The following is a 24,442-nucleotide window of genomic DNA, read 5'->3' as shown; positions in this document are numbered from 1 at the left end:
AGGTTGCAGCTCGGTCATACACGCTAAAATCTCGCTTGTCGGCTAAATTTCGGCCAATGTATCCAAAAGCTCGCGCGACACGGGAAAACTTCCTCCAAACAGCACCCACCACTACGTCAGGTCGCAGCCTTGAAACTCTCTGAAAACTCTCCAAATCGAGCGCTATTTCCATCTAAATGGAATCCTCGAACCCCTACAGCAGCCTGAGTACTTGCGTAAGTCCTATTCCCCTCATTATTCGGCTCACTCACTTTTGGGTGGCGCCCCACCAAAAAGTGAGAGCCTGGATATTGTATCCTAATTGTATCTGCAGCAATCCTACATCGATTATCGTACGCTCCATCATTTGCCGCGTTGTGTTCCGGATTGGGTGCAAAAGACAGTACATGTGAGTACATTTAGGATACAATTCCCTAATTTGAGTTTGTACTTAATATTATCCAGGATGGTGTCTGGGACAAAGAGATGCAGCTCTTTGTTGAGAGTGAGGGAAGCGGTGTAGCTGCTCAAGTCGTCCAAGGCTTCGATCCTCCATATGCCGAGTGTTGGTGCCGGGTTAACAATTGTGGGGTAAGTGAGGATTAACTCTGGATACAATCCTTACCTTAAGTAATGTATTCTAATTGTATCTAGCACTTTATCTCTGGTCGTTCTGGTCTACCCAAGCATGTTCGCAAAGCACATGCCCCGCTAATCATCGGAAATCGAGCTGAAGGACGGAAGAAGGCAGCTGAACTCCAGATTGTTAAAGGTATACATTCTAGATACAATTCCCAAATTTTGGTTATGCATTCTAATTGTATCCAGATACGTACAAGGCGATTATGGAGACCATTCGACAGGCAGCAGAGAATGGTGACAAGGATGCTAGGCTTGCTTTGCGTTGGGATCCTGTACGTTTCGCTACTTATAGGATACATTACCGGAATAGCACTAATTGTATCCAGCCGCCGAAAACTCAGAAAGAGATCCACGCAGATGCCCGCGCAGAGAAGAAGCGAGTTGCTGCTGAGAAGAAGGCAGTTAAGGCAGCTGGAGGTGGTACAACTAAGGTAAGATACTTCCTGGATACATTCCCCAAATTGTATTTTAATTGTATCCAGCACAGAAGGAAGGTCAACTTGGAGGACGATGACTATGATCCAGATGAGGACATGGAGGTCAAAGATAGCAAAGTGAGTTAGTTCCGGATACAATTTTCAGATTTGTATCTTAAATGTATCCACGCTCACCTCTTTAGGCGTTTGACCACAAGGCTGGCCGTGTTATTCGCCATGACAATCCTAAAGTAAGTATTATTTGGATATTGTATATGAAATGTATCTAAAAGTCTTAGTCTCCTAACGACCTGTTCACGATCCACGTTGCCAAAGGTGTAGAGATGCCCATGATTCCAGGCAAAACCTTTAAGGTATGTAGATATATTCTGGATACATTACCCAAGTTTGAATACTAATTGTATCCTAGTCACCTAATATCTCGGCCCTGCTTCGCATTATTTCCGTCTATGATGATGGTTACAAATCTCTGTGCGCAAACTGCGGCAAGGTGACCAACACGCGCAGGGCTTATAAGCGTAAGTGTTCTCTGTTTAAGATACAATTCCCTAAATTTTAGGTTATGTATTCTAATTATATCTAGAATGCACTTTTGATGGGGCCTGTGCTGGCCGTGACTACTTCCCTGAGTGGGATGTACCCGCCAACTGGTATACGGGCCCGACTCACAAGGGTATCCTGCGTAGGCACATTCAAGCAGATGAGGAGTAGTTCTGGATACAATTACCAGATATGCATGAAAGGAGCTATGGGAATTTAATTTAGATGCATTACCTAGGGTTTCTTTTTTAAGCAGCTTAAGCTACTTTTTAAGGATAGAGATTTTATTTAGATATAATCTAAAGGATTTTTTAAGCAGCTAAGGCTGCTTTTATAGAAGGTAGATTTATTACAGATACAATACCTCTGCATTAACTTAGGCGTTTTATTAGAATATAATTCTAGAGCTAATAGCTTTCTCTAACCTAGGAAGCAATTTAAATGCAATACTTTGTTTTTAATATTTAGAAAGTAAACTACTTAAAAGCTAAAATTAATATAATATTAAAACTAATTTATATTACTTAATGTCTTAAAAGGATTTTTTAAAGGTTCTAAAAGTAGTTATTTATATAGTTAATGTTTACTTAACTACTTTATCTTTAAATCTAATAATAATTATGTTAAGAATAATACTAATAAGTATAAAATAAAAAGTGTAGGTGTATATTATAATGTTAAACATAATTAAGAATATATTATAGATGCGTTTACATTATATCTAGCTACTTATATCTACTTTTATTATCTACATCTAAGTCCTTTATAGCTAAGCTTATTACTAGATAACGCTCTTTATATTAGATCTTAAGAGCTAGAAGCTTTATTTAGTGTTTTTTAAGCTTAAACTGCTATATATCCTATTTATCTACTGCAGTTAGTAGCCTTAGAAGTGACCCTTGCAACAGGACATAGTGTAGCTTTAAAGGTAAACTAGTTAAGCTAGTAATAAAGTTAGCAATGCATTTAGAATATAATTTAGTTATATCCTACTGCTTCTCTAGAGAAGGGACACATAGAGACAGGGTAGATCTAGAGTAGGTAAGCAATGTATCTAATATGTATCTAATATGTATCTAATATGTATCTAATATGTATCTAATATGTATCTAATATGTATCTAATATGTATCTAATATGTATCTAAAACATACCTTGTTAATTTTAGAACACAAGACAGCAACTTAGCAGACAAGACAGACACTCCACAAGACTTAATTAGTGCCTAAGAGCTTTGTTTAGCTAGCTAACTATAGTAAGCACTACTAGGTATATTACTGCTTAAAGTAGCAGTAAATAGCACTTAGTCTTTACTTTTCTCTATAAGATTAATTTTTTCTATTCCTATAATCTCTTACGCTGCAACACGCTCTAGAATGTATTAAAAATTAATTTTAAATATATTTTAAAAGCTTGCTTACTTTTGCAAAGTATATACTTCTTATACTGCTTATTTATTAAGCAATTACAGTAGGTGTAGGATACACCTTTGTCCTAGGCAGTACACTTCTCTATAATACATTAATTTATAGACTAGGCCCTAATTAGAATGTAATTAGTATGTATTTTAAATTAAATTAAAATGTAATAATAAGTAGAATGTACTTAAAAACTGTAAGTAGAAGATGCTGCTATGTTCTATAAGTGTAAGACACATTTACTGTCTACTTAACACTATTAGTGTGCAGGTGTTGTTAAAGAAAGTTAGAAGTAGAAATATTAGAAAGATTTAGATTTAATCTAGTAGTAATTATAAAGTGTTTTTTATAGCAGGCCTACTGCTAGATTAAATTGCATTTATTCTCTAGAATATAATTAGTAACATTATAAAATGCATAATAACTAAATAAATTTTTAAAACATACTAATTAGTAGATCTAGGATCTAGTAATATTTAGTAGCTAATGCCTCTAGTATAGTAACTATTTAAGCATAAATAAAGTAGCAAGTCTATCTAGGCCTAGCAGCTCTCTTAATACTACGCTTAAAGTAGACGTAGTAGAAGATAAAAAAGTTGCTTTACTTGCCACTTGTAATTATAGCTATACAGATTAATAGACTAAAGCTAATGCATAATACTTGCATATAATTAGTATTTATTCTTATTAGTTTTAGCATAATATAGAATGCATCTTATATCTACTTACTAGCTAGTTGCTTTTTATTTATATTAGTAACTAAAGCTATTAAGCCTTTACTCTGTAAGTATTAGAAGTAGAGTTATTTATTTATTATCTTAAAAATAAGCTTATTAATATGCGCTATTATATGCTAATAAGTAACATGCCTAGCGCTATTAGTAATAATATAAAAATATAGAACATCTAGATACATTAATAATATATCTAAAATGTATATAGATTTATAACTTACTCTTTTTATACTTTTTACTTTATAATACAGCAATAATCTTATTAAAGGCAGTGTTATAAATACATTTAAAAGACATATTAATCTTAAAGAACTTTTATTAGAGTAAAAGTTTAATTTGCTGCTTATAGCAACAGATAATTATAACTCTATTAGTATTATTATAGTAGCTTTAAATATAGCGCTAGATATATTAGAAATGCATTCTAAATGTATTTATAAAATATACTTACCTCTTCTACTAGTAAGAAACGCTGCTAATAATACTTAGCTAGTACACTACAGGTAGTCTTACCTTAGGGATAAGTAAGTAGGCGTTCTTAGTATAAAAGACGCCTAATTTAATTTTTATTTACAAAAGACTAGTAAATTTAAAAAAGAGTAGCTACATAGTAGTTATTATAGAATTAATAAAGCATTAGGCTTTATAAGAACTAGGCTATAGCAGTAAGTTTAGTTCTTAATATATTTTAAATATATATAAAATGTTTTTACTTACTAAGTGTTATGTTAAGTGTAATGTAGTTAGCTATTACTTTTACTAAATAATTAACAACATCCTTTAAAGCACAACTAAAAGAAGAAGGACAACTAATATATATTCTAAATAAAATAAATATTATAATTAGCTTATTAATCTAGTTATTAAAAATAATAAAGTAAAAATAAAGGGCATAGCTGTTATATTAGACTATGTTTTTTTAGCCTTATAAATAGTTAATACCTAGATACATTAAAAGTTAATTTAAAATAAATATATAGCTGTTCTTTAAATAGACTTACTATATATTTAGCACTTTAAGATACTTAGTTTAACAACACTATAGTATTTAAGTGCCTTTTAAAGTACTTTAACACTACGCACTAACCTTTTTAAAAAAGGCTTATTAAAAGTATTAGGTAGAAGCTACTTATAAAAGTGCTTACTATGCTTTTTTAAAGCTGCGCAATAGTTTTTATAGGCTAAGTAGAGAGTTAATCTACTATTTAAGTCTTAGATATATTAAAAACTTATACTAAATATAATAAAAGTGTTATAAAAATGTATTTAAAAGTAGGCTTACTAAAAATCTTAGCTACTTAATTATAAGCTTATAGCTCTTTACTTATAAATTATAAGCTTTATATATGTTAAACTTAGTCTATGCTCTTTAGAAAATTACTATAGATTTACACCTCTTTAAATTTATTTTTAATATATTATTAATTATATAAAGCTTTACATAATAAGCTTACATTAAATCTAAAATCTATTTATATTACATGTTAGATAAGTCTAGATGTAGGTATTCACAGCTACAGAATCCTGTGCACTAATATTTAGCACAAAGGGCATTACACCTAAGGTAGGGTAAGTAGACTAGGTGAAATAGTAAGACAACTTAGCATAAAAATTAGTAACTCTAATATAATAATAATACATTAGTAATAAATTTTTAAAGTATTCTTAAAAAATTAGCTGCTATAAGTACTTTTAACATTAATATAGCTTACTGCTAAGTAGAGTTATTATAATTAAGTACATAAGTGTACTTATTTAGATGTGTATAAGGGTATTTAGGTAGAATCTAGCCACTGTCTATTTTATAGGCAATAATAAGGTTAACACTTTTAGTAAGTGCTAGCTATACATTGTCTTCTTTTTATAATACACTTAAAGTATATTCTAAATAAATAATAAATGTATTTTAAAGCTTACTTACTTATATATTAGGGCCTATAGGCTTAACTTTTAGTAGGGGATAGCTACGCTTTTTAGTAAGGGCCTTGTTCTTATTCTTAATAATAAGGTCCTGCGTATTAATAGCAAGATTATTAACTAGGGTTTAAGCTTGCTTAACTAGGCAGTAGTATTACTAGATAACTTCTGTAAAAGAAGGCATAGTAGAAGGTACAGTATTAGGAGACATTAAAGATACAAATTGTTAAGTTTCTAGATACAGAAAGGCTTAATTACAATTGTATTCTAGAATGCGCCAGATATGCTCCTAATTTATAATTAAAATGTACTTACACTGCTATTTGCGTCCCCTGCTTCTGTTGCAGGGCTATTACCTTTTGCATACTAGCTTTGTAGCTGAAAGATGACCTTGCATATACAAAAGTTGAGCTAGACACAAAAAAGTTAAGCTAGATATAAAAAAGTTAAAAGCTAACGCAGCACTTTCTGCTTTTAATTTCTAACGCTTGGCTGCTCAAGCGAGTTTTTAGCGTGTATGAACGAACTGTACGCACACTAAGGGCAGCGATGCAGCCCGGCTGCTACAAGAACAGTACTTCCACATCAACAGAGAATCTGCATACACAAGACCGTTTGAACCGCGAAATAGACCATTGCAGTGCTACCAATGCCAACAGCTAGGGCACAAGGCATTCACATGCACAAGGCAGCGGGTTTGTGCTAGGTGCGCTAGCGAAGGACACCACCACAGCAAATGCTAAGTGGTGGTCCCTAAATGCGTACTCTGTAGGGGCCCCTATAAATCTTTCTCTAGGAACTGTTAAGTGCTATACTCTAGTTAGGATGCCTAGGACGCTTAAAATATTCTAACTTAATGCAAAAAAAAAAACACAAGGTACTGTACAGCATAATAAATAATAAGTAACTATAAGACTTTACTATATTAGCTATTTAAAAACCTTATGTGTAAAGAAATAAAGAAGAGAGGATTATTACAACACTAGCTAAACACGCCTACTAGGCCAAATTTACGCTAACTGCATGTAGGGACAGTAGGTAGCCCTTCTAGAGTATGCTCTAGATATAGAAAGACATTAAGGCTAAATAGCTGCTAGTACAGTTGCTAGACTTTACAGCAGTAACGCTACAACTACCTAGTTAAACAGTCCTAGTAGTGTTAGTTTATGTTAAGATAAAAAATAAGTAAGCACTAAAAAAAATAATAAATTACATCTAAACTTTAATCTAAACTACACATAACTAAACTAGGACACAGGTAGATGTAGTCCTAGCAGGTAATTTTAACTAACATAACTAATTATAAAGAGGGGATAATGTGTTAAACACTTACTAAGGTAAAGTAGACTTTATTATATACCTTATAGTAAACTATTTACTTTACAGCTTACTTCTTAGAGGCATAAAAACATAGCAGCAAGAAATAAGTAAAAGCACTATTAATTTAATACTAACTTTAGACAACTTAGTAGCTACAGCACTATGCTATAAAGTCTATAAGACAGAACATAAGTTAGATTATAAAGTAATTAAAATAACCTTTAATATAAACACTTTAAAATAGTAAGTAGAAGTAAGACTATTATTTAAAAATGCACTATAAAAAGTAATATAAATAAAAGTTAAAAAGACACTTAAAGCTAAACTAATAAAAAGCAGTGTATAGTAATAAATAGATAGGCTAATAGAAGCAGTAATAAAGGCAGTCTACAAGCTAACCCTAAGAGCTAGGCTCTTACTATATATAAAAAAATAGTAGACTGTAGACTTTACACAGTTATAAAAAGTATATACATACTAAAAAAACAAGGTAAAAGCAAAACAGTAAGTAAAAAGAATAAGTATAAAAATAAAATAATAAGTAAAGGCAGCAGTAAAGAAATTTTACAACATAATATAGTAGTAGTGTAGAACCTACTAGAAGGACTTTCTAGTAAATAATGCTAATATTTAAAAGGCTACAAAATACTTTAAGCTAAATAGTACTATAACATTTAATAAAATCTCTTTTTTAAAAAGAACTAATAAATTAAGCATAAAAAAAAATCTAAAGATAGTAAATAAGTTACTATAGTTATTCTTTCTACTACTCTTAAACACTATTAAAAATAAAGGCAAACACTAGTAACATAGCCTAGTTAGCATGCCTAACCTAACTATAGATAAAATAGAATGCTGTCTGTTTATAGCTAAGCTGTAGAAGGCACTAGGCAATAATAGGCTTCTAGTTATAGTATAAAGGCAGCTATAGCTAGTTATAAAAAAGAGAATTCTACTTTTATTTTAAACATTACTAAAAAAGAGGGTTATTCTAGCATAGTAAAGAAACACTTAAATTATTCTACTTAAAAAGCTAAAAAAAAGTAATTATAAAGTAGTAAAGTTATAAAGACTTATTCTTTTACTATTAACTTTTAGTAAGATTTTTAAAGCTATTATATTAAAAAAAATCTTATATATAATAAAAATATATAAGTTACTTCTTATAAACTACTTTAGTAAAAGAAAACAGCAATTAGTAAAATAAGTGCTATTAATATTATAAAAACACATTTATAATGCATAAAATTTTAAAAAAGTGCTAAGTCTAGTAAGCTCTAACATAAAAAAGGCATATAATAAAGTATATAAAGACAGGCTAACTTAGAGGCTCTGTGCTAGAGGGATACTACTAGGCCTAGTATAATAGATAGACGCCTTTTGCTTTTATTATACAGTAACTATTATAGTTAACAGCTACACATCTAAGAAGAAACTACTGCTCTAAGTAAAGCTTTTATAAGAATTTTTTTTCTCTCTAATTTTATGTCTCTTTTTTAACACTAATTTAGTCTAACACTAGATTAATGCTTTTAGTAGTTTATTTACTTTTATAGATAACTATAACACTTAAGTAATAAAACTCCTAGTAATAAAAAATTATGTAAAACTTTAAAACATTATTAAAAAAGTAATAAAGTAAAAGAAAAAAAGTAAGGTAACTTTTAAAAAAAATAAAACTACTCTGATACACTTTATAAAAAATAAAAGTAAAATAAGTGTAAAACTAGTAATTGTTAAAAAATAGCTAGTTAAACTAATAATAAAAGCTAAAATCTTAGGTGTTATTATAAATATAAAGCTAAGATATAAGCAGCACATAGTAAAGGCAGCAGTAAGGGGCCTAAGGGCAGCCCTAGCGCTAAGGTAGTTATAGATAGTCTTCTTTACTATAGCCTAGCAGCTTTTTAAGTTAATAGTAGCACTAGTAGTAGACTACACATTAAGTGTATAAATGCACACTTACAGCATAATTTTAATAAAAGTAATAAATAAAATATAAAAAATAAAAGCTTAAGCTATTATAAGCTACTTCTAGATAGTTACTATAGCTATAGTAGAGGCAAAAGTAAGTTTATAAACAATGCATAAACACTACATAGTAAGGGCTATTAAAATATAGATTAATGTCTACACACTAGTAAAAATAAACTTTATATTAAAATTCTATATTATAGGCTTTTAATAGTTTTAATTACTACTATAAAAAATTATAAAATAGCTAGAAAAGCTTAATACTAACTAAATAAAAATAATTAATTTATATAATATGCAGCTATAAAACTATTACATTTTAGTAATAATTAAACTAGACTAAGTAAAGGCTATAACACTAGCTAACTAGTGTAATAGTATTAAAATTACAACAAGTGCATCTGTCTAGCTTAGTATAGTAGAAATAAAAGAAGTAATAGATAATATATAAAAAAAAAGTGCTTACTTAAGGTGCTACCTTATCTTTTACTTTAAGACTTAGAATAAAGTAAAACCTTTATATAGTAAAGCTAGCAGTAATAGTAGTAGCACTAACCTCTCTTCTAACATGCTAGACAGTAGACTAGGTTATTATTCTTACTAGCAGCTAAGCAGCTATATAAGTAATACACTAACTACAGAATTAGTTTAGTTAAGCTAGTATTAAATAAATCTATAATATAACTTAGGCACTAAAAGAAAGGCAGTGCTCTATATATATAGTATAGTGCCTAGCAGGAAGCAATAATTTAGTAAAAAAAGCTAAAAAAGTAGTAAAGAAAGCTATAGTAAATAGTAGTGTGCTAACTAGACTTTTTTACTAAGCTAAGTTAATAGTAACTAGAACTACAGTAAGAAACTAAAAATAAAAAAAAACTTACTAATAAAAGTAAAAAAATACTTATATAAAATAAATATAGCTTTACTAAAAAAAATATACTAAAAAGCTCTATAACACTTTAACTTAGTAAAAAGTAAAGATACTAGCATAATTATAAACTAAAATAACATAGCTAAATACATACTTAAACTAAATAAAAGCTGTAGTCTTAAACATGTGTATATATAGTTAAGTAAAAGAAACTATTTAGCACTTTTTTTTTAATACTAAAAATAAAACACACTTTAAATATAAATACTTTAGTAAATAGAGACTAAAAAAGAAAACTTTTTCTTCTTTTTAAAAAAAAAAGCACTAGTAGACCTAGTAAAATAGTTACTAGACATTAACATAGTAAAGATAATAGTTAAGTACATAATAGCAATAGGCTACTTAAGGTAAGAAGGAAGATAGAAACCTAAAACTATAAAAATAATAGTAAAAAAAAGACACTTAATACTAACTTTATATAACAGCAGGCTTTACTTTACTTGCTAATAAAAAGACTTTAAACACTTAAAAAAGAGACTTTAAGAACACTTACTATAAATTATAATTAAGAGGATATGTAATAACTACGCTAGATAGCAGAGTAGGAGGCATGTAAGGGCTACAAGGAGTTAAGCCATTACTAAAGAAGCGCTTAGGTAATAACGCACTAGTGCCCTCTAGGCTAGAGCCGGGCGTAATAAAGACATCATCGGGGTCACATAGCCTGTGCCTTGTATATAAGCATAAATCCTAACAAGTAAGGCTCAGCAGCAATTTGTCTCTCTTATAATACACTTCTATCTTTCTTTAAACTCTTGCTCTTAGTGCTATCTGTGCTATTTACTATTCTATTTTTACATTTAAATTGCTCTACAAGCTAGTATACTACTTAAAGGCAACATTCCTACATAATAGTGCTAATATAAAACACTAAAAAGAAATTAAATGCAACTAGCACTTAAAAACTACTTAAAAAGCTAAGTAAAATAGCTACTTCTAGTAACATATAACTAAAGTTAACACCAACATAAAAAGAACTAAAGTAAGAGATAAGTAAAAAAAATAATAAATTTTTTTATAAATTAAGCTTATTAAGCTATTAAAAAGGCGTTTAAGGCCTAGAAGAGGTTAGAAGAGCTAGTGCAAGACTAAGTAACACACAGTCTACCCCTGTAAATTAAGGTTTAGCAGAAGCCTACACTTAGCTATAAAAGTAGTAGAAAGTGTAAAAACTAGCTAAAATAATACTAATTTATAATTAATTTAAAGTAAGTAATATAAGCGCACTTAATAAGTTGCTAACTAAAGTATTAAATATTATTACACTAAAACTTACTTAAAACTAAGTAAACTTACTATATTCTAAACTACTACACTAATATAAAAAGAAGAATAAAGTAAACTATAACTAGTAGTGTAAAAATAATAAGAACTATTACTAATAAAGTTTATTAAGCTTTACTTAAAAATTATAAAAAATCTTTTTTAGCCTATAATACATTAATAAAAGACTATAATTACTATAAAAAATATACTACACTTATTTAAAGATTATTAACTTATTATAGTTACTAACATAGTAAAATCTTAAAAATAAAATACTTAATACATTAAGTACTTTAGTAGAATAAAAAAGAGTAGCTTATAGTACTATAAAAAACTATAAATAATAACTTAATTAGTTTTTAACTAAACTTTTAGCCTACTTTAAGCTATTATAAACTAAAGTTAATAAAATAAGCTTAGATAAAATAATAGTAAACTTTACTAGTACAGTATTTAATAAGATTAAACATAATCTAATGTATATTCTATAAAGTAAGCAAGAGACGCTAGCTTAAGTAAAAAAGTAAAGTTGGGATTATAGACCTAGGTTCCTTAGTCTTAGTCTAGGCTAATGCGTTTACATTGTTAGTGATAAAAGGTATGGGAATGTGGTGTTTGGTGGTAACATTGATGAGAGTGCGTCCTCAGCGGCAGTAATTGTTGTAGAGCTGAGGGACGCGCTGAGGAGGAGAGTGTTTATAGCAGAGTCGGGGTTAAAGATTGAGTTAAGCGCTAGGGCGATACAGAAGGTGTCTTATGATAAATTCACGAAGGGCGTTACTTTAGCTATTGTGCCTGCGGCAACTATTACAGCGTTGCAGGCAAAGTCTGCTGTAGTCTGGCTAAGGCAGCTTAGGTCAAGTACAGCAAATTTCAGCGTGGCTAGTGCGGCGAAGGCAAGAGGGGGATGGACGGCCGAGCTTTCGGGTGGAGTTGCTACAGTGAAAATTGCGAGAGCATGATTACCAGACTATGTTGTATGACAATTACATATGAATTATTGCTACCCAACTACTTATCTTTACCCCATAATCTCACTCTCCGAGAGGGGTTTGTTGGCTGCTTTAATACGGATCGACTAGTATATAATTTAGCGAGGTATTTACACCCCTTGCATACCCTTTTGTGTGCAGTTACAGAGGTCTCCAAGCTCTAGTCACCTAATACTACTTTCACCTGCTCCTGCCTATGCCAGTGGTAGCCTTAGGGCACATGACAGGTTCACCCAGTACTATATAAACACGTAATTACCCTCCTTTAGCAATCAAGCCAGTCCCTCGTGCCTCTGGTGCTCCCATAAACTTCAAACTTTCCACCTCGTTGATTTGGATACCATTTGGAGGCCAGGATTTTCTCGATATCCCAATACATGCGTCCAGGGAGACTACACATGTCCCTCTAAATTGTATCGCGTTGCACATGCTTGTTTGAATGCAATACGTATTAAGATTTTGTAAACCCGCGCGCTCCATGATGGGCTATTAAATCAACTCACGACAGGGGGTCCGAAGCTAATATATGTATATCATATAGCGCCTCGGACCCTCTACTCAAAAATATAAGAGTTCTCTACTTACCCATGCCCGTGCGTGAAAGGCTACAAGTATAAACTCGAAGTAACGAGGACTAAGAGACGGCTGTGATGGTTAGAGGCATCGCGTCTGTGTAGATGGGGGATGATGTGGAGGGAGTGGCGACGCGGCTGCGAAAGTCCCGTGTAAGGTTGGAGGCGACTCTGTCCTTGCCACTAATATGGACGCGTCGAGAATACGGAGACTCGCTAATGATCGATATATCTAGAAAGAGAGTGAAAACCCGAGGATAACATGCAAAACCCAAGGATATAGAGGGAAAACGGGGAAGATTGAAATCATTTTATTATCACTCTGCCCCCAGAGGTTTGACTGTATGTCGGAATGACAGGTATGTGTCGCACGTGTCTCACGCGATATCATACCCATGTACTGCACTATTCACTCATTAGGCATAGCTCCTATCTTGTACAGTATATAGTCAGCTTAGAGCTCTATTAAGCTCCTTAGACCTTATAATACACTTGTTTAATCTACCTTGTTTAGATCTTACTACTTTATTAACTTACTTCCTATATAACTCTTCTTTAGCTTATGCAAGAGTTATAAGCCTAGAGTTACGCTCTAGACTAGTACTATAGTTACTACTGCACATTTAGCTTTTGCATCTAGCTTAGGAGGCCCTGCAAACTTTAACACATATTAATTATAAATTACTTACTAGCTAAGCCTAATTAACTAGACAATAACCTTCTGTCTATTCTATACATATTAATTATAGATTGCTCACTAGCTAAGCTTAATTAACTAGATAATAACCTTTTATCTATTTTAAAACATATTAATTACAGATTGCTTACTACCTAAGCCTAATTAACTAGACAATAACCTTCTATCTATTTTAAAACATATTAATTATAGATTGCTTACTAGCTAAGCCTAATTAACTAGACAATAACCTTCTGTCTATTCCTATATATATTAATTATAGATTGCTTACTAGCTAAGCCTAATAAACTAGACAATAACCTTTTGTCTATTCTAAAACATATTAATCACAGATTGCTTACTACTTAAGCCTAATTAACTAGATAATAACCTTCTGTCTATTCTACACATATTAATTACAGATTGCTTACTACCTAAGCCTAATTAACACTGTCTATTCTAAAATATATTAATTACAGTTTACTTACTAGTTAAGCCTAATTAACTAAACAATAACCTTTTTATCTACTAAAGATAACTTTAAATATTAATGCCTCTATATAGCTTATAAAAAAGAGCAACTAGTAGCCTTAGTTTAGTTAAATTAAGACACAAGCAACTAAAGAGTGTGTCTAGAAGTACATTAATCTAGACCTTTTACTAGAAAATCTTCTAGTTAACACTATGCTATAGAGGCCTAAGGTTACAAAGTTTTATACAGGTGTTAGATATGCGCACCCACTGTCAAGACAGGAGGAACGCTTGACGAAAGCTGCTACATAGTACGAGCAATAAGCTCGAACAGTATGTTGCAGCATTTTGCAGCAAGTTACAGCAAGTTACAGCATTTTGCAGCATTTTGCAGCATTTTGCAGCATTTTGCAGCAAATTGCAGCATGTTGCAAGCTGGTCGCGCATAGGGCAAGTGCGCGAGGGACTCGGATCGGAAAAACAAAAGCCGAGCAACACGAGTAGAGCAGCAAAAGGATCGAAAAATCAATACAATCAATGATCATCCCATACATCACATCCAAACCCATCATTCATCTCAGGAAGCCTAGAAACAGTGCTTCAATCTGACAACAGGCAGCACCTAGCTTAGTCTAAATTCTATAGTCTCTAACCTAAACCTTAATAATTAGTAATGCTACATAATAGCCTATAAAGACTACTATAATAATTTAAAAATATTTAAAACTTAACATAAAGCTTTATTAGATATTTATGTGCTTATTAAAAGCACTATTAATGTCCGTACGCAGCAGCAGCGTCGCGGCCTGGATACGAGCGATCGCGCACGAGCAGGATCACGTATCTATGTCACATGATGCTCGTGCGCGAACCTCTGTGCGCAAACATCTAGATATCCCCCTTTTCCTCTGTACAGAGGAAAGAAAAGAGTAATAGAACTAGAAACATATTGCCCTTACTTTACCTACCTTGTACGCTGTGCACACTATACACCACTCTTACTCTTACTACTTAAGTGCTTATACTATAAGCAGCTAGCTATTAGAGCCTATTTAACACTAATTAGTAGTTAATTTAATTAACTATAAATTAGCAAGAGTAATAATAAAGTACTTACGCCTTATAAGGTACTTTGTTTTGTTACCTATCCCTTAGAAAGAGTAACAGCAGAGTACCTACGCTCTATAAGGTACTTTGTTTAGTTACCTATCTCTTAGAATAGTAGATTAATTCTTTGCATTATACAGTAAGCTCTGCTACTGTATAAAGTAAAAAGAAGATAGTGTAAGACGCACACTAAAGCTACTAAAGCTGCATAACTTAGTAGCTAGACAATAGCACATTAATCTTTTGCATTATACAGCAAGCTCTGCTACTGTACAAAGTAAAAAGGAGATAGTGTAAGGCGCACACTAAAGCTATTAAAGCTGCACAACCTAGCAGCTAGACAACAGCAGTACCCGCGCAATTTACTAGAAAAGTAATTAACTATACTATTATAATAGAATCCTACTAGCAACTAACAACTCTATATAATAATAGAAAGAATAAAGAACAATTTCTATTATATAAATAACTTATAAAGGACATAGAGATATTAAAAGCAACACTATAAAATAAAACTAGCCTAGAGTACTAAAATAACAAAATTAACATGTTAGAAGCTCTAATAAGCTTGTAGACTTAATTATACATAAGTTATATAATTACTAATCTATATATAATAACTTAGAAAGGTGCTACCTTTCTAAGTGCATACATAAAGGATTTTAAAGAATAGACACTATAAGACTTCTTAGCACTTAGCTGCGCGTTTAAAAGGAAGCTTATATAAGTACTAGAGAATAAAAGAATTACACTATAGCTAAGCACTAAAAGTACCTAAGCCTAGAAGCTATATAATATAGCATAAAAAAAAGTAATTGCACTAGAAAGGCTTTATACGCAACTTTTATTACTATATAAGGCTCTGCATAGAAGCAGACTAAACATAATGCTGCTATTAACACTAAACATACTAGTATTACCTGCTTTTACACCTTAGCTAGCACTACACTAATTACTGTACAAACAATACATGCCACTCTACCTAACGCCTGCTCCACACCCTTAATTGTACACACCACCGCCTGCAGTAGTGTATGCACCACTAATACCACCTGCACAATCTATACTACATTACAACCTGTACAAACTTCTACCCTAGAAGGAAAACGCTAAAGAAAAACTCTTAGCAGATAAAATTATATAATTTTAAAAAGCATAAAAAAAATAATAACTATATAAGTTAACTATATAACATTTTTATAAATAAAATAAAGATTTTTATTAATCTATATTAATAGCTAAATATTTAGAAAACTTAGTACACAGACATCTTTCTAGATATTTTAAAAGGTTAGGTAAATATGTACTATATGTATAACATAGGCCCTAGACATAACTAAAAGCATTTACATAACACTTTAAGTAGTTACTTTAACACTAATGTAAACTATAGCTAGTACTAAATAGACTAAACAATAATAACTTTTACATAATAATAATAAAAAAACTTTAATAAAAGTTTATATAAAGTTTTTAAAATAATAATTAACAAGCTTATGCTTACATAAAAAGCACTAAAAATAAAATTTTAAAAGAAGATTTTACTGCACACTGCTGTTATATAAGCCTGTTAAGGACAACTAGAACTAGAACATGCTATGTTTACTATTAAGCTTTTATGCAAAGCTTTATTTAGCAACCTACAGGCATTACTTTAAGTTACTATAGACTAAAAGGTAAACTAATACCTCTAAGAACTACCTAATGCATACTATATAGACTACTAATATAACTTTGCACAACAAAAAGAAAGCTTCTCTCTGCGTAGAAAAAGATAACATAGAAGATCTTTATCTAGGTTTAGGCTATAATCTAGAGACAACTGTACGCAGACAAAGAAGTGCTTTATTTGCTATAAAAAAGAATGTTAGTTATTAAACTACTCTTATAATAACTATACACAAGCAAAAAACTAGTATGTTGCCTTATATAAAAATTTCTATAATAAAACTTTATTATATAAAGCTATTACCTTATACATCTAAGACTTTAAAAGTTACCCTAAAGAAAAAAATAATTTACATAATATAAAAAAATAAAATAAAAAAGTAAAAATGCTAAAAAAGCTATTAACTACTTTACCTCTACTGCCTATCTACACTATGTAACAAAAGAGGGCATCTACAGCATTAAACCTAAAAAATATGCTAAGTAATTTATTCTTAATAACTAATACTATATAGTATACTAAGGCAAACTATAAGACATAGGTGTAGTAAAAATCTTTACTATTAGCAAGTTTTAACTTAAGGCGTATATATAAGAGAACTTATATATAAAAATTAATTAAACACTTAGCTAAACAGATATTAGCTTTAAAAGCTAGACACTAAAGAAATTAATTAGTACTATATAAATCTAGAACCTAATTAGTCTAGTTACATACTATATTTTAGAGACTTTAACACTATTTTTACTATTACTAGCAAATGCTAATTAACTTAAGGCATACTTTAATAACATTTTAAATATTATTATATATAAAGACAAAACTACTATACTTATTATATAAAAATAAAAACACTTTTTTTTTAATGTTAGTAAAAAAAAATTTATGTTTTTTTTTACTAAATTAGAACTCTACTACCTCTACTACTAATTTAGACACCCCTATATAAAGAGACTCTAGAAGATGCTAACTAGCGCTAGCTATAATATTAATGCTGCAGTGCTAGAAGAGATTAAGAAGTTCTGCTACCTCTACTAATTATATAACTAGGCTTTATAAAAATTTAAGTTTATAATTAAAAATAACACTTACTTTAACTATAAAGTTATTATTAATATTATATAAATTAATAATAGAGATGTTTTATATGTTATTAATATAAACACATTATTTTAGGCTGCTATATTCCTAAAATCTATGTCTACACAAGATACCTAGGATGCACTATGTAAATGCTAAATTAACACTTATTAAAAACCTTTAGACTACATTATGTATAACTTTAGTATAAACTTTACTTTAAAGGATTTTTAAGCTTATATAATTATTATAAAAGCTACATGTAGGCAGATGCCTATAAAAGCATATTAGGTAGTTAATAAAGTTAAGCGTGCGCATATACCTCTTTAATAAGCATTTAACATCCTAAAGACTAAGCTAGGTAACTGTATAGATAATAAGGCTATCCTGCAGATAGCAGTGAAGGCTCTAAATAACATAGCTAGCCTATATAGTCTAGTACCTACACTGCTAGTTTTTAAAGTATACTTAAGAATTAACCTAGACTCTTTACTATTACTAAACATTATTACATAAGTAAGTGCTATATAAAAAGTAATAAAAATACTTTAAAAAAACTATATAAAAGTAAACATTAATTATGTAATTAACACTTATAATAGCTTTATAATATATAAAGTTCTTAACTTTCCCCTTAGCTTAAAGATTATAGCATAAAAAGAGAAAAAAGGCTAGACTAGCCTATATAAAATTAAAAGCATTAAAAAAAGAAATATTATTATTAAAAAAAATAGCCTACTAAAGCTCTAATATACACAGGTTAAACTATACTATAGAGAAAAAAAGAAAAACAACCTACTTATAATAGATAACCTAGATAAACTAATTCTTATATAAAAAGATCTTCTAAAGAAGAGAAAAAAAAAATAGCTTTATAAAAATATTATAAAAGTAGAACTAAAGCTTACTATAAACTAAGCCCCTTAGAATAGCAATGCTGCACTAGTGTAAAGAGAAGATATAGATACTAAAAAAAGTAAAAAGTAAAAGAAACTTACATAAAGTCTAGACTAGGTATTTCTAACCTAAAAGAAAAAAAATAATTAGGCCTTATTTATTAAGCTTTATATAAATAGTGTAATTACTACACCTAAAAAACTATTTAAAGAATTAGACTATATAAAGATAAATATTTTAATTACTAATAGCACTTTTAAAGTTATAGTGTATAACTTAATAAAGCATAAAAGTTAGATTTTTAACCTCTACCTTATATAAAAAGTAAAAGGCAAAATAACTTAACTATATAAAAAATTCTACCTAGTGTTTGCTAGCTACTTAAATAAAAAGAAAAAAGAAATTCTTACTTAGTTACTAACTATTTAGAAAATAAGCTAGAGACTACTTTTAGCTATAAAAGTAAGCTTAAAAGCTATGTATAGAATGCATTTTAAACTACATAATATTATATAAGCATATATTTAATTAACAAATAAGCTTATGTGCACGCTATACATAAAGCTACTAAAGAAAATGCACTAGAGCTTTCTACTAAATATAATACTCTAGGTTGTATAACTCTTATATAGAGCTGCTAAATTAGGACTGTATTAGTTTAAGACATACTATAACTACTATAAAAAAAAGCTACACATGCACATCTTTTTATATAACCCCTACCTTTTAATTACTAATAAAAAAGAGCACACTTTTAGTATTACTAGCTTATAAATAAATAACACTTTAAGCATTATAATAAAAAATTTTACATAAAGAGAAAAAAAAAACCTGTAAAAAGTAAAGTTTTATATAAAAAGTAAGACTATTTTAGTAAAGAAGCAACTTATTAAGTTTAATAGTAAAAAAATTAAACTTATACATAACATAGTAGTTTTTACTTAAAAGAGATAAGTAAGCTACTTTTATATAATTAACTTAAAAGACAAAGATGCTGCATAATAATATATTAAGTAATATGTAAAAAGAGTATATATTATATCTATATGTTAACTAGAGGTAGCATTTAACCTGTCTATTACTATATAAACTATAAACTCTTTGTATAATAATATTAATATACTTAACACATAAATCTAATAGTAGATAGATAATAGTAAGTATAGTCTTACTTTTTTACTATTACAGCTTAATTATGTAAAGCTGTTTATCTTTATAAATAAATTATGTACTAATAATAAAAACCTTAGCTTATAGCTAAAATTTTTAATTATATTAGGTAATAAAGACTATATAAAGTAAAGCAACTACTTTAAAATACTAGGTAATATTATATACTAGAATTCTACTAAGTGTAAAAGAGTAACTAGAAGTGTTCTTACTAGTAAACTATATAAAATAGTTAAAAGGTTTAATAATATAATTACACTTAGTATAACTTTATAGTAAATTATATAAACACTTAAACTGCTACTAATTTTAGTAGTAATTTATATAAATTTAAGGTCTTTATATAATTACTTTATTAAGCTAAGCACTACTAGTAAAAAGTAACTTATAATTAACATTATATTACTTTATAAATTATATAAGAAAAGAGAAATTACTAAAATTAAGTAAATTAATAGTAAAAATAACTTAGTAAATATATATATAAAAAAAACACTAAACTAGGCTTTTTAATTATTAGTTTTAACTAACTACCTCTCTGTCTAGATAGAAGCATTTATAGACTAGCTAGATCTTATGCGCAAAGATACTTTAGACTAACTAGACTAATAACACTTTTATATAAAGCTTATTTTTTTTTATTTTATTTTTTTTTATATTATACATAATTATTTTTTTATTATAAGGATCTATTACTGCTAGCACTATATAAAAAGAGAAAAGAGCTAGGGGATTATATAGCAAAGCTTAGAAAGCAAAGAATAAAAAAAAAAAAAGCTATTTATATAGTATAACTAGCTTATTCTAACACATAGCATTACTAAGGCAAGTCTTAATAAATAAGGTAAAAAAAAAGTAAAACATAATTAAATAGACCTACATAGATAGAAAGAAGGTAACGCGTATAGAAGGTAACTTTTTAGACAAAAAGAAAAGTTGCTAGTGTCTATACATAGCAGCAGTGTTGCAGCCTAGATACAAGCAATTGCGCACAAGCAGGATTACATATCTATGTTACATAATGCTTATGCGTAAACCTCTGTGCGTAAACATCTAGATATCCCCCTTTTCCTCTATACAGAGGAAAGAAAAGAGTAATAGAACTAGAAACATATTGCCCTTACTTTACCTACCTTGTACACTGTGCACACTGTACACTACTCTTACTCTTGCTACTTAAGTGCTTATACTATAAGCAGCTAGCTGTCAGAGCCTATTTAACAATTAACATAATAAACTACTTTATTATTAAAGATAAAAAAAATAATTTATAAAAAGCTAAAGGCCTTAAGGGTAATTCTAAAGCCTTTTAATAAGTAGCTTAAGCAGAGCGCACAAGCAGCATATAACTACGCAAGAAAGTAGTTATTAAAAATAAAATAAGACTAATAAATTACAGTGTATAAAAACGCATATATTAATGCTAAATTAGTTTACTTGCTAAATATAACAGAATATTAACTACACTATAACTTTATGTTAGTAATTTTAGACATAAACTTTAGATGCGCAGTAGCTATTTAATTAATTCTAGTCTAGTATAAATAGACTAATAAGAATCTACCTAATTTTCTTCCTAGTTGTCTAGAGTTTTTTAAAAATTAGTAATAATTATAGCTAACTTAGTAACCTAGCATTACCTACAGCAGTTTTGCTATATACTAAGGACACTTATCTACACTAGAACAATAATAGTTTATATGCAACTTCTATAAAAGTTACTATAAATCTAAGAATTATAAGATTAATAATTCTTAACTAAGACCTAAAAAGTTCTAGATCTTTACTTTCTTCTAGCAGAAATATAATAAGTAGATAAGTAGTAATTTTTAGCTTAAAGTAAAAGCTAAGTAGCTTAAAAACAGAGACCTTTTTTTACTACTAAGAGACTAACTAAACTAAAGAAGAGAATGCAGAAGAGGTAGTAATAATAGTAACTATTATTAGCTAACTTAATTATCTAGTTATATAACTTAATTATATAATTAAAGCCTATAGTCTTAACCTAGTCTAAATTTAAATATAATTTTTAAGACACTAGCTTTTAATAATTCTACTAACTAGAATTTACTTAATGCTTTAACTAGCACTAGGTAATTAGCAGCTACTTTTATAAGCTTTATAATAAACTTTATAAGTAAAGAACATGCTGTAAAGCTAAATAATAAAGAAAATCTTTTTTAGCACTTATAGATCCTAGATCTTAGAGTAGACATCTATGTTTATAATAATATAGCTAACTTTTAATAAACTTAGAGCTTATCTTTATTAGACTAACTTAGGGCTAGTAGCTAACTTCTTTTTATACTAATATAAGGCACTATTATGCTTCTATTAAGAGTTTTAAAGTACCTACTAAGATAAACTTAAATAATATAGCCTATATCTTTAGAAAGTTTACTAGTCTTATATCTTTTTCTTAAGAATAAAATATACACTTTAACTCTAAAAATAACTTTATATATAAATAACTTTATAATAGCACTTAATTACTAATTTACTTTACTAATTAAACTAGAAGTTACTAGGCTCTAGTATTACATATAAAAGATCTATTTATTAGATTTATTTTATTAATAGTTATAGCTGCTAAAAACCTTACACAGTAACTTATTACATAAAATAATACTTTAAATAATAAAGATTATATTAATTTTATAAAAGAGCTTCTAAAGCTTAAAAAGTGTAATAAGAAACTTAGTAATTAGCTGCATAAAACATACTAGCTAGGCTCTCTTTATTATCTACTTTTTTTAAAATAACTTTAAAAACTATTCTAAAAGTTAACTTAAAAAAAAAACTAATATTAACTTAGTTTCTTAAAATAACTTTAGTAATACACTAGATAATAGCTCTAATAATAAAATACTATTAGTTATTAAAGTTTATTTATAAATAGGCAACACAGCTATAGACTTTAAAACTAATAATAATAATTTTAAGTAAGCTATAACTACTTAGCATATAGCTTTAATTAATTATAAGCTTATAAGAAAGAAAAATTTACATACACTAAATCTCTACTGCAGACATGCTAGTAAACAGCCTTACTAAGTTTCTACTTTAATAAAAGCATTTAGGCTTTATTAAATAACTAGGCCTTATCTGCTTAAGTAACACTTTAAAGGCTTACTTTACTAATATTAGCTTTAAAGCCTAAGCTTACTAACTTCTTTTTGCTGTTCTACACTTTTAAGTGCACTACTATACACCTGCAGTCTATTATTTCTTTTTATATAGCTTTACTTTAGTATTTACTTTGTTAAAGTTAGATAGGTGTGTCGCACGTGTCTCACGCGATATCATACCCATGTACTGCACTATTCACTTATTAGGCATAGCTCCTATCTTGTACAGTATATAGTCAGCTTAGAGCTCTATCAAGCTCCTCAGACCTTATAATACACTCGTTCAATCCACCTTGTTTGGATCTCACTACCTTGTTGACTCGCTTCCCATATGACCCCTCTTCAGCTCATGCAAGAGTATGTCCTGTCATGCGTTTTCATCCTCCTTTTTGCCCACCGCCGATCGGGCTGCATTTCGCAACTATACCCATATTTTGGAACACCGTCGTAGATGCTAATATTAGCAAAGCGTAAATCCTCCTCTCAAACCCTGAGCCAATTGCGACTCAGGGTGGCCTTGCGTTCCAAACATTTCCCGAAAGTAGCGACACACTACTGCGATTTGGGTATTGGTTGCGATCGGGACGTGCTACGCTGACAAACTGCACCCGCCCCCACGGGCACGGATCTGGCGCTCGCCAACGAGTCCTCCGATAGCGACCTAAAATAGTATTTCGATAACATCGGCACCATTTGACATTAGCATTGTTCATGTTATAATACGGGAAGTGGCTGCAGATAATTTCAGGGGCTGGCTTACCTGAGGTTCGGTACGTGCATCAAGATCGCACCGCCTCCAGAGTCTCGAGCTAAAGGTCCTCGTGCGCTGCATGATTTACCTCAGACAGCAAACTCGGGTAATTATGCTTCATCAACTGGAGTTAAATCTATTAGATGCTTGGACTCTTAGGCTAGTCACCGGGAATGGTAGTAGAGACTCAGCGATGGGACCGATTTAACGTACAAGTCCACAACGGTATGATGAGGACCTTTAAGATGTTGAGGCTCATGTGCAAATGATACTTACACACGGCTGGCGCTGGTACGGTGACAAGTTCTGCCCTCTGTGGTTTTCTATCAACCGACTTTCGCAGCTTTCCAAAGCCCATTAGCGAGTGACGTTCGCTTCGCCCACACAACCGCACCCCAGAGTTCGGCCCGAACCATTCCCTAAGTGCCACAGTGTCACTCGCAATCTACGAGGATCACAATGAAATCACCAATAGAAACGTCGAAACGGCCGAAATTTTTTTCGCTCTGTGATTCAGGTGTTGACATAGAGATATTAGAAGAGTTAAATTTTATCAGTGCAGGCCCTGCTGTTAGATAATCTACCCCTAGGCGGATGCTTATTGAGCTAATTGCGGTAAATGATTGACTGGTTCGCTTAAGCTTATTTATCGGGCTGGGATGTGACTCAGCTCGACGACGAAGGCGACAACGAGGATGATCAAATCCCTCGGAAAAGATCATGTGAATAACCAAGCTAAAGGGCATAATTAGGCCACTCCCTTTCTAGGGCA

General features: G+C 30.1%; 3 protein-coding genes across 3 annotated transcripts; 1 reads left to right on the top strand and 2 right to left on the bottom strand.

Annotated features, from left to right (window-relative positions):
- The first annotated feature begins 108 nt into the window (after positions 1 to 108).
- BDR25DRAFT_347674 (uncharacterized protein) lies at positions 109 to 1,837 on the top strand. Its single transcript, XM_033694299.1, has 11 exons — positions 109 to 215; positions 314 to 388; positions 445 to 570; positions 634 to 751; positions 808 to 893; positions 948 to 1,052; positions 1,104 to 1,175; positions 1,241 to 1,288; positions 1,337 to 1,411; positions 1,468 to 1,576; positions 1,642 to 1,837. The coding sequence occupies exons 1-11, from the start codon at positions 177 to 179 to the stop codon at positions 1,767 to 1,769; spliced, it is 981 nt and encodes a 326-aa protein (XP_033539460.1). The 5' UTR covers positions 109 to 176; the 3' UTR covers positions 1,770 to 1,837.
- Positions 1,838 to 11,734: 9,897 nt separating this feature from the next.
- Positions 11,735 to 13,118, bottom strand: BDR25DRAFT_363833 (uncharacterized protein; the record flags this gene model as incomplete). Its single annotated transcript, XM_033696798.1, has 9 exons — positions 11,735 to 11,910; positions 11,963 to 11,999; positions 12,023 to 12,127; positions 12,196 to 12,267; positions 12,334 to 12,343; positions 12,409 to 12,635; positions 12,735 to 12,794; positions 12,856 to 12,937; positions 12,973 to 13,118. The coding sequence occupies 9 exons, from the start codon at positions 13,116 to 13,118 to the stop codon at positions 11,735 to 11,737; spliced, it is 915 nt and encodes a 304-aa protein (XP_033539459.1).
- A 9,965-nt stretch (positions 13,119 to 23,083) lies between these two features.
- On the bottom strand, positions 23,084 to 24,197 carry BDR25DRAFT_363832 (uncharacterized protein; the record flags this gene model as incomplete). The annotated part of the gene is made up of 9 exons (XM_033696797.1): positions 23,084 to 23,111; positions 23,187 to 23,265; positions 23,317 to 23,424; positions 23,473 to 23,651; positions 23,680 to 23,758; positions 23,839 to 23,856; positions 23,884 to 23,958; positions 24,002 to 24,089; positions 24,129 to 24,197. 9 exons carry the CDS (start codon positions 24,195 to 24,197, stop codon positions 23,084 to 23,086), a joined length of 723 nt encoding a protein of 240 aa, XP_033539458.1.
- Positions 24,198 to 24,442: the final 245 nt, after the last annotated feature.

The sequence above is a fragment of the Lindgomyces ingoldianus genome (genome assembly GCF_010093535.1).
Source record: "Lindgomyces ingoldianus strain ATCC 200398 unplaced genomic scaffold BDR25scaffold_82, whole genome shotgun sequence".
NCBI lineage: Eukaryota > Fungi > Ascomycota > Dothideomycetes > Pleosporales > Lindgomycetaceae > Lindgomyces > Lindgomyces ingoldianus.
This window is presented reverse-complemented; position numbering and strand designations above follow the sequence as displayed.